The sequence below is a fragment of the Juglans regia genome, chromosome 5 (assembly GCF_001411555.2).
Source record: "Juglans regia cultivar Chandler chromosome 5, Walnut 2.0, whole genome shotgun sequence".
Taxonomy (NCBI): Eukaryota; Viridiplantae; Streptophyta; class Magnoliopsida; order Fagales; family Juglandaceae; genus Juglans; species Juglans regia.
The window spans coordinates 6293974-6309750 of NC_049905.1; the positions used below are offsets into that span (position 1 = coordinate 6293974).

Consider the following 15777-nt stretch of genomic DNA (forward strand, 5'->3'; position numbering starts at 1 on the left):
TCCTTCCGCTCACTCTCTCTCCCTTAGGAACAATTCCCTCGAGCCCTAGCCGAATACCCTTTCCTTCCCTCCCATCGAGCCACAGCCTCGACCCATCCTTCCATCCCATCGCGCCACAACCCCACCCCATCCTTCCCTATCGTCGAGCCTTAACCCTAGCCCCACCCCCCCTCTTGCCGAAACATAGTTGTGGTTCTTTTCTGGTAATGGTTTATCGAAAACTAGTTCGAGATGGGTTGAAGGGTGCGACGGGCTATGACAACAATTTCAAACCATGTGCGACGGCAGGGCTGCGATGGGCTGGATGGGTGCGACGGCTGAAGGGTGTGATGGGCCGAGATAGGTTGTGACAGCCTGAGATGGGTTGCGATAGGTTGTGGAGGTCCGGGTTGCGACGGCTGGCTCCGATGGCTTGAGATGAGTTGCGACGGGTTATGGAGGTCTATCCGGCGGTGTGGAGTGAAGAGGGGGTTTCGACAGCGTGGTAGGTAGTGGGTACTCGAGAGGGAGTGAAAAGGGATAAATAAAATACTGTGTATTTGATTTTGCTATTCTACAGCGTAGTTCATGAAATTTACATGAGGATTGCTGACGTGTAAGAAAGTCATTTGTTGCCGTTAAAAATCTCAAAACGGCATACCCGTTGAGAAGATGAACTCTTTAAACATGTAATTAAACAAAAAGTAACTTAATAAAATGTGAAATAATTTGTATAAATCCTAAATAGATAAATTTTGCGTAGTCTCTTTATAAAAAGGTAGACTCCACTATGAGAAAGTATACTTTTTTTTAATATAACTCATATTTTTACAAAAAAATTTACACGATATTTATCTATTTTAAATTTATATCCAGTATTTTTCTACTAAATTACAAGAAAGATATAACTGGAGATTGAAAATTAGAAAGAAATAATAAAAAGGGTAATGCTAGCTACATACAGTCATATAGTATGTAAGTATCGTGTATTCGTTTTAAAAAAAATGTGATCCATTAAAAAAAAAAAATTCATATTTATTTATTTTTTTTAAATAATTATTCGATTACGTATTTATCACTATAACTATAATTTCTATTTAATGAGGGGATCATGATTAGCCAAAGTACTTCAGACCATGCAGGGGGAACAATCATGCACACTCCTCCTCCCTCTGACATCTGGCATTGAACATACCATAGATCTAGTTGAGTTGCATAGGTCATGTAAACCCAATGCTAGTTTATCTTTAGAGATGATATAAAATTAAAATTAAAAAAATAAATAAAATATTATTAAAATATATTTTTTAATATTATTTTTATTTTAAGATTTAAAAAAAATTAAATTTTTTATTTTATTTTATATTAAAAATTAAGAAAATTATAATAATTAAATAAAATGAGATAAGATATTTTTTAAAAATTAATGAACAAAACTTCCCCATACAATCATCACGTGTTTTCTGTGGGCCCTTTTGTCGTCGTTTTCCTTCGGAGCCGCACAAAAGAAAGAAAAAGGTTTCAAGCATCCATTTCCTTTAGAGGACCACATGAGAAAGTATTGGAAGGAATTAAACAGCGACCCAACAGAATAAATAAAAAGGTCGACAAGAAAATAAATAAATAAAAGAAAAAGAAAAAGTGCTTTGCAAAATATCTGCCCAATAATGCCATCTTTTGCCTATCGGTGTTTGATGATATGAGATGTGCCATACACATTTACACTTTTCAGCAACCTAAAGTTTGGAATTACCTTAAAAAAAAAAAATTAAGTTAGGAGTTGTTAGGGCACTCTCAATTAATCTTTTATAATATATTTTTTTTTAAATATAAAAAAAAATACTCTCAAAAGTGACATCTATTAGATTTTCTATTTTAAAAATATTTTTATATTCTAAAACAAAAAATCTCTACATGTAAAAGACATTGTTCATCATTGTAAATATTTTTAATTAACTTCTCTTTCCAGCTCCGTGCTGAGTTTCTCATTTCTTAACTCTCTTTATTCACATTCAGATCCTTGCACACAAAAGATGCTTGTTAAAATGTCGGACTAACCAACAGACCAAGCATGGAATGATTTTGGTCGTTGATGGCTTTGGGTTTTCTAATAGTATCTATTTCATTTTGTGAAAATAATAATACTAATTTATATTTTAGTTTAGTTTATAAATTTAGATTAATTTAAAATATAACATTGTATATGAAAAAATATTATAAATATCAAAAGATATGAGAATATCATTAGTAGTTAGAGAAAATATTTGAAATGAATAAAAAATATTAAAAAGTATAACATTTAAATGATATGAAGAAAAAATAGATAAGTTGATGTATGATATATTATAAAAGTCAAGTATGTAAAATATAGGATGAATAATCCATTAAGAATGCTCTTAGAAATTAATCTGTTTCCTTCTGCCAAATTCTATAACGGCTAAGTCATGTTTTCTCACCGAGTTATTATATTATTAAGTCGATATTTAGAGCACACTATCTACATAATTTAATTGGTAAAATTTGATTTTTAAGATTGAAATTTTAATATTTTTATTCAAAATCAAATTATGTTATGTAAACGCTTTACTAAATGTGTTATTTACACAGACTCAGAAATAGAATTTCTCTTCCTCACCATGTAAGAAATCTGGATAATAGGAGTTTCCATTTGGATTTAGAGATGAGATGGTTTTAGATAGAAAGTTGAAAGTTGAATAAAATATTATTAGAATATTATTTTTTTTAATATTATTATTATTTTAAGATTTGAAAAGGTTAAATTATTTATTATATTTTGTGTGAAGATTTTAAAAGATTATAATAATGAGATAAGATGAAACCGTTTCTATATCTAAACCAGACCTAAATATGTTATTTACTTATTTACACCAACTCATAAATAGAATTTTTCTTCCACACCATCTAAGGAATCTGGATAAAAGGAGTTAATTTAATTACCAATTATTTTAGTTTGAATTAATTATTAGATAATTTCAAAATAATCCTGATTTACAATAACATCTCCATGTGCATATCATAATTGCTTCAAATTTTTTTGTCGGTGGAGATTTTGGTTTACAGTTTTTATGGTTTTTTTTTTTTTTAAAAAAGACAATGCTTTTAGAAAATGAGATGTCATGTCATATTTTTCTTTCTCTAATAAAAGTGAGGTGCATTAATACATGACTTTCAATTTTTTCAAAATTTAAAATAATAATAATATTAAAAAATAATATTTTATTTAATTTTTAATTTATATCACATCTCATCTCATCTCACCTCAAAATATATATAAAATTTTAAAAAATAAAACATCAAAATATATATATATATATATATATCATATGTGAAATATTTCATTGTTCCATATATATATATATATATATATCACATTGACAAACTAATAAATAAATTAATGCATAATTATTGAGCAGATGCATTATATGTTGCCATTCTTCACTTTGGATATTCTTCATGTTGCTTTCACACCCTACCCTTCATGAATGGTTGTGTATAAGATTGGTGACCCTTTCCATGGACCACTGCCAGCCATTGCCATTGATGTACTGTGGAAATGCATACAGAAATATTTTAGATCATCGAGATCAGTACTCCAAAAGCAAAGAGGCCCTGAAATCCTTGGTTTTTTATTTATTTATTATTATATATAAATTGATGTAACGGGTTTTCATATCTTCGTAATGTTTGGTATATATGTTAATAATAAAGAGACTTATAAATAAATTTATTAAATATTTTAAAGGCTTCTAAGGAATATTTCCCTCTGAATGTCGGCCGTTTGATTTGCCGATGGGATCGGCCACTCTATGATCTTTGCTGTCAATTTTATGGCCGATGGGATGGGCCTCGTGTCTTAAGATATAAAGCTCCATAATAAGTGCACAGAAAGTCCAACTGAATAAAGAGATATTTTCATTTCATTGATTCAAACGAAAACGAAAACGAATAATGCCAGAAAAATTCCAAATTTAAATATGCATGGAGAGATATTTCGAGCATGTCAAGAAACCCTCTTCACGAACCGACCCTGCAACCAAAATAGCATAAATGAGTTGTCGTATACACTGTATTTAAGGAAATGATATTTAAAATTTATAATAAATTGACACTTTTTAAAAAAAAAAAATATCTTAATAAATATGTGATTCATATAAAAAAAAATTAATTTTTTAATAATAGACTCTACTATTTTTTAAAATGAATGCATAACACTTACCCAAGTATATATTCATACTATATCTAGTAGTACTCTTGTATTTATATATTACTTTCATACGATATTGTCTATTACTTTTAAACTTTTTTTTTTTTAATAAATGAAAGTAAATCTAGAATAATGAACAGTACTATCTCATTAATGTGAGATTAGAATAAGCAATTAAGAGACGTAGAGGCAGGGAAGGGAAGGGAAGGGAAGGGAAGAACGTACCTTGAGTCTAGGTCTTTTATCTGCGTTGAGTTTGCGAACTTGGTATCTTATCTTCTTGGAGAACAATCTAGTTTGCCGCTTCTCTTTGTATCTTAGAACTCTTGCTTCCCTTCTTGTTCTCATCTCTTCTTCCATCACAGGCACCTCTCTCATCTTGAATATTATTCAAAACTCAATATCATTATTCAGAATTTTAAAACTAATTAATAATTAAAGAAAAAGCTGCTGAAGTACTACAATTATTCTATTATATATATAATATAGAAAGAAGGAAATTAAAAGGCTAAGAAATGGTTACTAACGTCATAATATCCATTGCTGGCCATGGGAACAGAATAATCATCGGCCCAAAGAGACCCCCGGTTAGACCATGCATCCAATACCTCTTCATAATTCAAGTTCAAATTCAAAGATGACATCTTTTTATCATCCTCCAAAACCCCATCATTTTCCTTCTTTATAGTACAGTAGCTTTCTTCTTCAAAAAAGCATCGGTTTGGGTTCTCAATCTGATCTTTCTGCTCTTGTTCATCGTCTCCTTCTCTGTATGAAAATTCTTCCCAGTCCATGAAATCCCAGTTAAGTTGGCCATAGTACTTCTTGGTGTCCTGTGGTAGTTTTTCATCAACTTCCATGCCCCAAATGCCCTCCAATTCGTCCATAATCTCGAGTACTTCTCCATCTGCACAAGTAATATCCTTTGTGTCGGAGAATTTGGTAAGAACAGCGTCTGGCACTTCTTGTTCTTCTTTCTTTGGGCTTCTTAAGAACGAATGGTAACCCATCTTACCTCTCTCTTTCTTAAGTCTATATCTTTACTTTCCCTTCGTATGCTATGTATGCATGCAAGTTTAAACATAACAGGGATGAGAGTAGATTTCATTCATTCTCTCTCTATGTTTTTATTGTTGGCTTTATTGTCCTACGTGGCACCTTATCCTCTTGCTATTGGTTTGTTCATGTCCTATTTTCTTATAATTGGTTGAAAGATGCCCAGTTTGGAGAAGGTAGTGTGGGTCCCAAACGCCCTTTTCCTTGCCTGCGACTTGGGAGATGGGACAAAAAGACTCATTTGAGTATGTTGTAAAGCAATTCAAGTGGTCAAAGACTCAAAAGGGTTAATCTGTTGATAAACACCGCTCAATGGGCTCGACATACATGCCGTAATAAAGGGGCATCTACAGTGTACACTAATATATTTTTTTTTTTAGGGTTATAAAATGGCTTAATAGTCACAGTTTTGATTGCTGGCCATAGCTGTGGGTTTACACTTAATAGGGGGTATTTACATAGTGATCTCTTCCTCCTTTGAATGAGATACTGATGGCATATACAAAAATCTCTCTCTCAAATGGTTCTTGATGTTTAATCTATAGAATATGTAGATGTTGCTCTAATTTTATCACGTAACATACTCCACCATCAATACAAAAGATTTTAGATGAATAACAACAACTATCAGAGATAGAATTCTGTGGAACAACTGTACGATTTGTTAATGAGATACTATTATTTCTGTTGTGTACTTTGATTAGTATTTATAACAAGTATTTATAACACATGCAATAAGCAGGTAAAGAGAGGCCCATATGGATATACCCAGCCTATCCATCGATCTCTTGGGTAAACAAAACAGAATTACAAAAATAATGGATGGGTATCCATTGGGGTTAGAAATGTTGGGTGGGAAGTTGCAAATGGGAATGCTTCGGAGGCTATCCATTTCTTCTTCTTCTTATTATTAACCTGTTCTTTCTTCTATCTTTTGTTTTTTGTTTAATTTTTTTAATCCCATTGAAAATTGAAACTTATGTACTATATTTTAATGGTTGTCCAAGAGTTGATGCTCTAACTCCTCTCGTAATATTATCACCCAAATTTCAGTAACATCCAAAGTATCAATTTTTATTTTTTGACGTTCACCATTATATTCTACCCTCCCTCCAATATTCGACATAAATATGCTTGATAAAATATTAAATATTCAAAAGATATAAAAACAAAACGATCTGAAAACAATATAATTCAGAAAAGTAACTTCTAAAGCGAGGAAGAGAAGCTAGCTATAGATGTCAACCCTACTTTACTCCATATATATCTAATCATGATATGCCGGGTTGACCCCTAAATCCAGGTTCCCTTGTTTTCTTATGCTCCTAATCCTCGGCACGCTTCACTTTTGCAACATTAGACTAATTAGTCACTTCCCTTGTTCTTTCTCCCTTTGTCTTACATGATGATATACATATAGAAACAAAAAAAAAAAAAGAAAAGAAAAGAAATCCATGCACAATAAACAAGCAGAGATAGACCGGGGAGAGATCAGAGAGAAGACAAAAGAAACATGAATTGAAGGAAGGGTTTGGCATTTCATAAAAAGGTGATGATGAGGATCAGGAGTTTAAGTCCAAAGAGACTCTCTCTTAAGAGGGTCTTGAATTACATTGCTAGAGGAAGGAAAGCCAAGGTATTGGGACATATTGTTATTGAAGTCGGCGGATAAAAGATGCGACTTCTCGCCAGCTTGGACGTCTATATGGTTTGTTGGTAAGTAATTTGGCTGTTGCTGCATCTGGATGCAAAGTATCTCTGCTTGAGCCACTGCAAGCTGCATTTCCAACTTTGATACTTCATTCTGTAGGTAAGAAATAGCCCCCGCACACCCGTAAACAGGGTCTCTTACTCTTGCATTTGCTTCATAAACTAAACTGCTCACTGCATCTCCCCTCTGATGAATTGGGAGCTCCTGCCAAACCAAAATGAAGGTAAAAAAATTAAAACATGCTTAAAAAGTGAATAAATCATGCATAACAAAAAAGAGACCAGAGAAAGAGGGAGGAAACAGAGACCTGCAACATTTTGCTGACATTGCTAGCACCAAAAACCTTGTGAACAATGGCAAACTTGTGAGGGTCATCAGAAGGGAAGTAAGGAGCAAAGATGCAGTCCTTGGCGCAGCGGCGTCTCAACAACTTGCATGAAGCACATGGTGAAGGGCCCCCCATATGTAGACAGAAACGACCGGCCAAGAAAGGAAAGATGTTTATGTTTTATCGGAAAGAGGAAGTGGGGATGGAGGAAAAATGTTGCAGGCCGACAAGCAGCTTGTTGCTGAAGAGAAATGAGCTTAATCTATGTATTTATAGGAGTAAAGGAGGTACTAGCTAGCTATAGTACATTAGAATAGATCCACATGCCTCTGTATTTAAAATACGAATAAAGTATAATATTCAATCGTATTTAAACAACAAGAGATCGCAGTGATATAAGAGTCTTACCAAAACAACTAAGAAAATTATTTAATTAATTTATAGCCCCAGATATATTACTGAGCGTAGAAGAAACCTATATATATATATATTATGTACTACAGTTTTAGCCAATAAATATATGAGATTTGGTACAATAGCAAGAAGGGCATTAGGGTCATTAAAGGAATTAAGTGGAATTGATTATTATTAATTAATTGGAGAGGATTGACCACCGCCTAGACGAGCGATATTGGTTAGCGATGCATGCAGTTTTGTGCGCCGGTAGTTTTCAAAGTTCTCTCCTTTTTACTCCTCTATTTTTACTTGGGTATGTTCTACTTGTCGCATAAATGTAATACTTCCGTAGGTGAAGTACTACCGTTATAAATAGATCTTATAAAATTAAATCTATGACATGATTTTATATGATACGTAATATCTATTTTATATAAAAGTAACTTCTCAATCTAACATACCACATCAATTCACGTCAATTTATAAATTTACTTTTGTAGAATCTCTATGTGGCTAAAACATTTCTTATTATATAATATTATTGTCGAGCGATCATATTAATTCATTTCTATAAGAAGGAAATTAGTAAGTTGAATATTTAGAAGAGTAATACTATATATAATCATGAAGTGCACAAGCGCCGTATAATCATTTTGAAAAAAAAAAATAAAGTCCATTATTAAAAAAAAAAAAAAAATTCTGTATGCATTGTATTTATTCACTTTTTTTAAAAAAATTGTACGATATTTGTACACTTCACGGTTATAAATATCATTTCTCTAGTAATTAATATAATAATTAATTAGAGGGATGAGAAACCCTAACTTGGACCAAGACCCCGAGAGAGATGGATTTCAACGTGAATGTTTGTTGGTGGACATTCACATGGAAACATATATCTTTTCTCTTTCTCATCTCCCTAATTGTTTGAATTGGCTCTCACCGATGCCTACGATCGATGTAGGTTGAGCTTTTGATCAACGTTCATGCACCAACTTCCACAAATTAAATTATTCAATTTAACCAAACCAACTACAAATGCATTGCAAAAACATGGAGGCAGTCCACTATCAACTTCAACGCTTCAGCCATCAGGAGGGTATATTTTATAAAAAATCTTCTTTTTTTTTTTTTTTGGCTCGAGCCATTTCTTGGGACCGTCTTCTCTTCATGTGGGCTTTAAATGGAGCTCAATATATGTAATAAAAAAAACATGCAAATAATGCCAAAAGCCTGTTGGAGTCAAACTTCAAAAGTGGGAGTCCCCTTTAACCCCATCAAACTCATTCTAAAAAGGTATTGGTGGATAAAAAAATTTAAGAAAAAATATTCATGTTGGATATAAAAATTGTATTATAGAAAATGTTTTTAGGTTTATGTAACCCCAAATTTTGTCTATAATATTCTATTTTTCTACTAAAGTGAGCGCAATTAATAAAATTGAAGATACTGTCAATTATTTTCTCTAAAATAATCTATAAACTAATATTAGAAGTAAACAAAATATTTTTCCACTCTAAAAGGTTGACAAGAACCGAAAATTTCAGAAATAAAACCATCAACTTTGAAGTAGTACTACTAGTACCCGATCGGTTGTTTCCTAGGCGTGGGCTGTAAGTTGTAACGTGCGGGCATCACCACCAATTTCATATTATTCTTACAATAACAAGCTCAACCTTATCACATACACCTATCTGCCAGCAAATACATAAGAATATATGACCATCTAAATTAACCCAGTTATGAATATAAAGAGCAGCAGCACCCCATGCACACCCACGTGCATGAGAAATGAAAATTAAGAGCAACTTAAATTATTTGAGATTCTCTTTGTGGTAGTAGGCCTTTCATTATTTATATGAGATGTGCAGCATAGCATGATCTACATGATTTAATCAAGTACTAATTCAGAATAATGACCAGCAACATTAACAATAAACAAAATGATGTTCCAATTAATAATATACTTAATTTGGATCAAATGGTAGGTTCTGCATTAATTAGTATCACGAGCTAGCAAGTTATAATACAGAGATTTTATATATATATATATATATATATTGCATGAGTACTATTTTTCACCATTAATATTATAATTGGATTTTCTCAAGTAGTCTAAGTTCTTATCTCATCTCTTTTTTAATATATTAATAACAGCTCACGAAGAAATCAATTATGACATGATCTGACACGAAGCTAAGAAGTAGTACTAATGATTATATATTTAAAACAATCCCATGCATATATGCCAGTTCGAGCGAGCTAGATGGAAACTAAAATTATTTGGACTTGTGGAAACCCTAACACCCTTCTCCAACTCTAGCATTTAATGCTCAGCACATGACTCCAAGCTTCTAATCTTTTGTTCCGAGAAAAACAGCTCTCTTCCCGTAGTTCTAACATAATTTATATATATATATATATATATATATATATATATGGCGTCTTTCCTATATATATGAACTTGTCTTATAAACTACGTTTATGTTTTTTTCACTTAAGACTTTGATCATCTCAATCTAATTAAAAAAGAGAAAAATGGGACCACTCTGCTGAATTTATTTAAATATTGTAATACCTTAGAAAACGCGTATTTTTACTTCCGCTTTCAAGTTTCAAACACCTAAGCTCTAGGAAGAAGAAAAACCATGGGGCTCTATAAGTGATCATCAGAATAATCTTTGTTTTAGCGTGTTTTATTTTATTATATTTATATATAAAGTAGAGAGAGGAAAAAAAAAAAACAGACATCTCTCACCGTCTTAGAGAAATCAAACATGCGAGAGCTCCAATGCAAACATTGAATGCACTTCGGTGATATGGAAGATTCGATTCTTGAGATGCGAATAGAGAAATCAAACGTGGTAGCTAGCAATGGTCTCTGAACAATGGCAGCCTCTGAAGTTCCAGGTAGTTCGAGCTCAAGTGGCAGCTGACCTGAAATTCAAAAGCTTGAGCAGAGTGTTTTTTGATTTCCAATGCTGGCCTTCAAAATCAAAGTCTACATTATCAGCTCGTGCAATACAAACATAAAAACTGGGATACGATCAAACATTCAAGAGGTAAAACCGTAAAAGCACATGACATGAACATGCGGACATTGGACCGTGTTAATTTCTTCCTACAGGGCTAAAATATATATACATACGATTCTTATAAATATATATATATATATATTAATTTCTTGTCATCGATATTATGTTAACGGATAGGCTATATACATTCATATTTCGGAGCATGAGCAGACAATTATAACTCGGCTAATGACTAAACGGGCTTAGCGAGTACACATCATATCTATGACATAATTTAATTTGTAACATTTAAATTTTAAAACTTATCTTTTAAATTAAATTATGCGATATATAGTATGTAGTGTAAAGACATTTAAATATCCCTATCCAGTTTTTTCTTTTAAATAATTTTTTTCAAGTTAACAAATGACTTCTGAACGCCAGATACTAATTTCATGATTAAAAAGGATTTGGTTCAGACCTACTGAATCTGAATCAATTAGAAAGCGAAAAGATTTTGGTGGACTTTTCTATTTATAATCCATAGACCGTTTTTTGTTTTGAAATAGAAGTTGGGTTTTTGACATGAAGGCTGAAAGTGTTAGTCAAGTGTTTAGAAAAGGGTGCAGTCTGATCTCTACATAATCTGGCCCACAAAGAAAATGTGCAAGTAAACTGAACGAATATTATGCCAAGGATGCGAATCTGACTATCTGCAATCCAGAAGGTGCCACCGAGATCCCCATGCGATTGTAAACCCAGTAGAAATTTACTCACCAAGAAGCACACAACCAACATTGGCCTCAAAGTTGAATGGTGTGCGATGCACTGGTAATTCGTCGCAGGTCTTGCAATTTTCGTAAATTCCTCTCTTTAATTCCATTTCTGAACATAGTGCTTGCTGCACATCTTTTCTCCTCACAAGGTGCAGGGTGCATGATGCTCTTCTCAGCGCTCTTCTTATTTGAGTATTCTGCAGCCTGCGCCTTAACTGACATTGAGACAGAATTTACAGTGATCAAATTGCAGCATCTGGCCCTTAACTTGTGAATAAGCTACATGACTAAGGGCAGATAAGATGAGATACCTATGAATAATAGTAGTAAGATGATTTGAATTAATATATTTTATGGAGTTTTGGAAAAGAAAAGAGAAAAAGTTAAATAAAAATATTACAAAAATAAAATATTATTATAATATTATTATAATTTGCACATCACTGACTACTGCAACCATAACTTAAAGTTTCGTTTTTCCCTATGTGAACTTTTCAAGATAATTCTAGTCACTTTATCAATCATATGTTCAGTATAACCTTCTTTCCAATGAAAGATATGAGAATAGAAATGCAGCTACTCAAAAACATTTATTGTAGCTCAGCTTCTTCCTCTTTTCTTCGTTATACCTTCCATACAAAAATGCAGCTTCTCTGCCAACCAGGCATGAGGCATCAAATGTACTATGCTTAGTAATTTAAGATTGTAATGTGTCCCTCCATCTCAAAAGGAAGCAATTTAGAGAAAGTAAAACTAAATTCTTACGCAGGCTAGTCATTAGATGGCGTGAAACCAAAATTATGCTGAGCATTCTCATTGGATTAGCTAAAAGTTAAATCCAATGAGAATTTAACTATTAGGTCATAAAATTGCTCACATTGAATTAGCTATATTCTAAATATTTGGAATATAGCTACAGGAAAGTCTAAACTAATTTCTAAATTTGGAACACACTATTCATTCATCAAATCATTTTTATATTATTTCTTTCTCTCTCATTTTAATATTAATTATTTCTCTCTCCATTTTAAATGACAATTGAAAAAATATAATTAGAATACAATTACTAATTAATATATAATATTATGAATAGTAAAATATGATAAAATAAAATAAATTCATAATTAAAAAAATTAAAAAATTTTTAAAATTATTAATTACTCATTTCTATATAATGAATAAATAGATAATTCAATGTGGAGATTTGATGTGAATAGTCAAAGTTAAATTCATCTTATATTATTTTATTGTCATATAATGAAAAAATGGCTATTCCAATGTAGAAATTTATGTGAATGTAATAGCTAAATGCTAAATTCATCTTACATTCATCAAAAATATACTTTAACTTTAGCTAATCCAATGAGAGTGCTCTTAATGGTTCCAAACGTTGTATGGATTAGCAGAAATTGCACCATCAGTATTCAGCATAAATCTAGTCAGCAGCCAACAATACTGCCCTATCAATGCAATGGATAACAAATTCATATGATGGTATAAGGTGTTTGATACTAAGTTTTATCTGATTCCGAGAAGGTATCCCGTTTATCAGCAGCAAGGCTAACAACTAATATTTGGTTTGTGCATCATCAAGTTATGTTGCAGAAGATGGAAACAACAAATTGATCCACATGGCTGGACCGGCTATAGTATTTTCTAATCACAAATGCTCTCTCTCTCTCTCTCTCTGAGATAGTTTTAAAAACGTTTACACAAATAAAGAAGACTTACCAGAGCGTGAAGCAGCTGATGTCATGGCAAAATCTTTAAGTCTCTTTATTCTGTCCAAAGCTTGAAAGTTACCAGAGACTGCATTGGTTTTGGGGTTTGCAGTATCATTCATTTTAAGGCATAATAGTGCATTGTCACATGCCTAAAAGAGAAAAAACTCTATAGTGAAGCCTGAGAATACTGTAAGCAACCACCACATTTCCTGATTTCAAGCTCCAACAGTTAATATGCAAAAGAAAAAAAGTCCCAAAATTTGAATATCTGAGCCAGCTCGAATTGGCAGAGATATATTGAATATACAATGCAGATTATGCAATTATATATACAAATTGTAGTGGTTAGATGATATCATGGTTTAGACAGTCCTCGGTGCCAGAAGCAAGGAAAGAGTTCATCAAAAATGGAAACATAATAGTTAACCAGATTAATCTTCCTTCAATACTAAGATCGACAGCTTCATTGCAGATGCTACAAAAGTTAACCAGAGTAAGTTTCTTTCCAATATCATGTATACAAAAAGTGTTTCATCTCATCTCATCTCATCTCATCTCATCTCATTCCATTATTACAACTTTCTTAAATTCTCACACTAAATATAATAAAAAATTCAACTTTTTCAAATTTCAAACAATAATAATATTAAAAAATAATATTTTAACAATATTTTATTCAACTTTCAACTTTCATCTCAACTCACTATCCAAACGGCACCTAAGCTTCCTTAACCACCATATCTGGCATTTTCTTTAGTACAACTCTGATTGTTCTACAAGGCTTAGTGGAACCATATATAACTTCAATAGGGATAGTCATTGATATTGAGACCTAAATTTATGTACATATCCATATGCATAAATTGGTGGACGGCAAAATTAATAGCCATCCGAACAAATTATCATGAAAAATATTAGCAAATAGCATTCACAGAATTCTAAGAGTAAACAGAATCCAAATTTATTGAAATCCTATGATCGAGCTGTTTAATAATAGAAAGGGTTACCAAAAGCATCGTAATAGCAGCAATGCAGTTCATCGTAACAGGAAAAAATATTTGTGACTTGCAATTCAACTAGCACTAGAATTAGAGTAAAATCATACAATATAGAAATTACCTTCACTGCAATTGAACAGAAACCATTGTCCAGTGAGAGTTCAGCAAAATTTAGCCATTCCAAATACGAAACTTCTAGCCATTGGCAACTTGCGGACTCGAGTTCACGCATATGCAAAGCCTCGTATCTCAAAGCCAAGCAGCTCTGAAGACATTGAGTGTGCCATGAAAAAATAACATTAATAAGGGTAGATCATTAGCACAGAAGCTTCCGAGCCTAAATAAACTGCATCAACAATGACAATTAACTTGAAGCAACAGGATTAAGCACTTCAAAAAACTAATCTACAAAACAAATTCCACACCAAGATTCCAAACGCAATAAAAAGGATTTCACGCCAAAATCTAAATAAAGCTTACTACATCACATAATGAAAGCATCATATTCAGCCAGACAACTCGGTAAACAAAAAAACTTAGCTAATGCGATTACTTGTTATATTGCGAACCATTCTTTCTCGTGTCAGATAAATATGATGTTATCTCTACAAATCACAAAACGAAGAAGACGATGAAAATTGAGATTAAATGCCTCAACATCACCGATTAGAGCGAACGCGTGGACCAAAAACTCAAGAATCAGAAGCTTCTGATCGACAGGTTTCTCGACGATTTCCCGAATGACGGGAACAGATTCGGCTCTCAGGAACACTCTCAAGCTCGATTGCACTTCCTTCAGCGATTTTAAAGATTTAGAAACCAAAACAGATCCGAGAATTCGTAGAGTCACGTCGTCGAATCTGCGTCAGAAAAAAAAAAAAAAGGAATCAAACTTTCGGTTCCAAATCGAAGAAACAAGATATCGAAAGTTCTGGAAACGGAAATCGACCTTCTAGTTTCGATCAGGGAGCGGAAGAGGGAAAGTTGCTGAGGAAGGGCGTCTGCCATTTTTGGAGGGAATGGGTGGGCGAGATTCTTGAATTGGCTGGGAATTTAAATACGTTGATATGTTCGTTACAAGAATATTACGTACCAAGGCGACTTTGAAGTTCTGCGGTCTCGTCTTTCATAAAATAAATTTCTTTCGTAACACTCTTGCAACGGTGTTACAAACAGTACATGAAGAGGTCAACGGTATAAGGTAAGAGTCGCCTCAATAAACATTAAGAAAAATTCTAAACATTTGTACAACAGTTACAAATACGTGACTTTGCTCTTTTACTCCCATATTTTATGTTTCATGAAATATAAAATATGAAAGATAAAAAATAAAATCACATATTTTTTAAATAGTATACAAAATGTGAAGCTTCTATGTAATACTATTCAAACAAAACTTCTATGTAGCACCACTCAAACATTAAACTGGCAAGGTTCTCTCCATTGAATATTCTATTTTCGAATAGGTCTATTTAGAACACATTATCTAAATCACTTAAATGATAATATTTAATTTTTACAATACAAATTTTAAATTTTAAATTTTAAAATATCTATTCGAATTAAGTTA

The 15777-nt window shown here is 32.4% G+C and overlaps 3 protein-coding genes across 3 annotated transcripts; all 3 read right to left on the bottom strand.

Moving 5' to 3' along the window:
* Positions 1 to 3931: 3931 nt before the first annotated feature.
* On the bottom strand, positions 3932 to 5280 carry LOC108989855 (zinc finger protein CONSTANS-LIKE 7-like). Its single transcript, XM_018963616.2, has 3 exons — positions 4732 to 5280; positions 4430 to 4582; positions 3932 to 4027 (listed from the first exon to the last, which is right to left on the bottom strand). The coding sequence occupies exons 1-3, from the start codon at positions 5212 to 5214 to the stop codon at positions 4001 to 4003; spliced, it is 663 nt and encodes a 220-aa protein (XP_018819161.1). The 5' UTR covers positions 5215 to 5280; the 3' UTR covers positions 3932 to 4000.
* A 1456-nt stretch (positions 5281 to 6736) lies between these two features.
* Positions 6737 to 7591, bottom strand: LOC108989856 (LOB domain-containing protein 12-like). The gene is made up of 2 exons (XM_018963618.2): positions 7279 to 7591; positions 6737 to 7175 (listed from the first exon to the last, which is right to left on the bottom strand). Exons 1-2 carry the CDS (start codon positions 7432 to 7434, stop codon positions 6831 to 6833), a joined length of 501 nt encoding a protein of 166 aa, XP_018819163.1. The 5' UTR covers positions 7435 to 7591; the 3' UTR covers positions 6737 to 6830.
* A 1638-nt stretch (positions 7592 to 9229) lies between these two features.
* LOC108989899 (protein DOUBLE-STRAND BREAK FORMATION) lies at positions 9230 to 15315 on the bottom strand. Its single transcript, XM_018963665.2, has 7 exons — positions 15157 to 15315; positions 14860 to 15067; positions 14329 to 14472; positions 13217 to 13358; positions 11487 to 11700; positions 10454 to 10632; positions 9230 to 9389 (listed from the first exon to the last, which is right to left on the bottom strand). The coding sequence occupies exons 1-5, from the start codon at positions 15213 to 15215 to the stop codon at positions 11513 to 11515; spliced, it is 741 nt and encodes a 246-aa protein (XP_018819210.1). The 5' UTR covers positions 15216 to 15315; the 3' UTR covers positions 9230 to 9389; positions 10454 to 10632; positions 11487 to 11512.
* Positions 15316 to 15777: the final 462 nt, after the last annotated feature.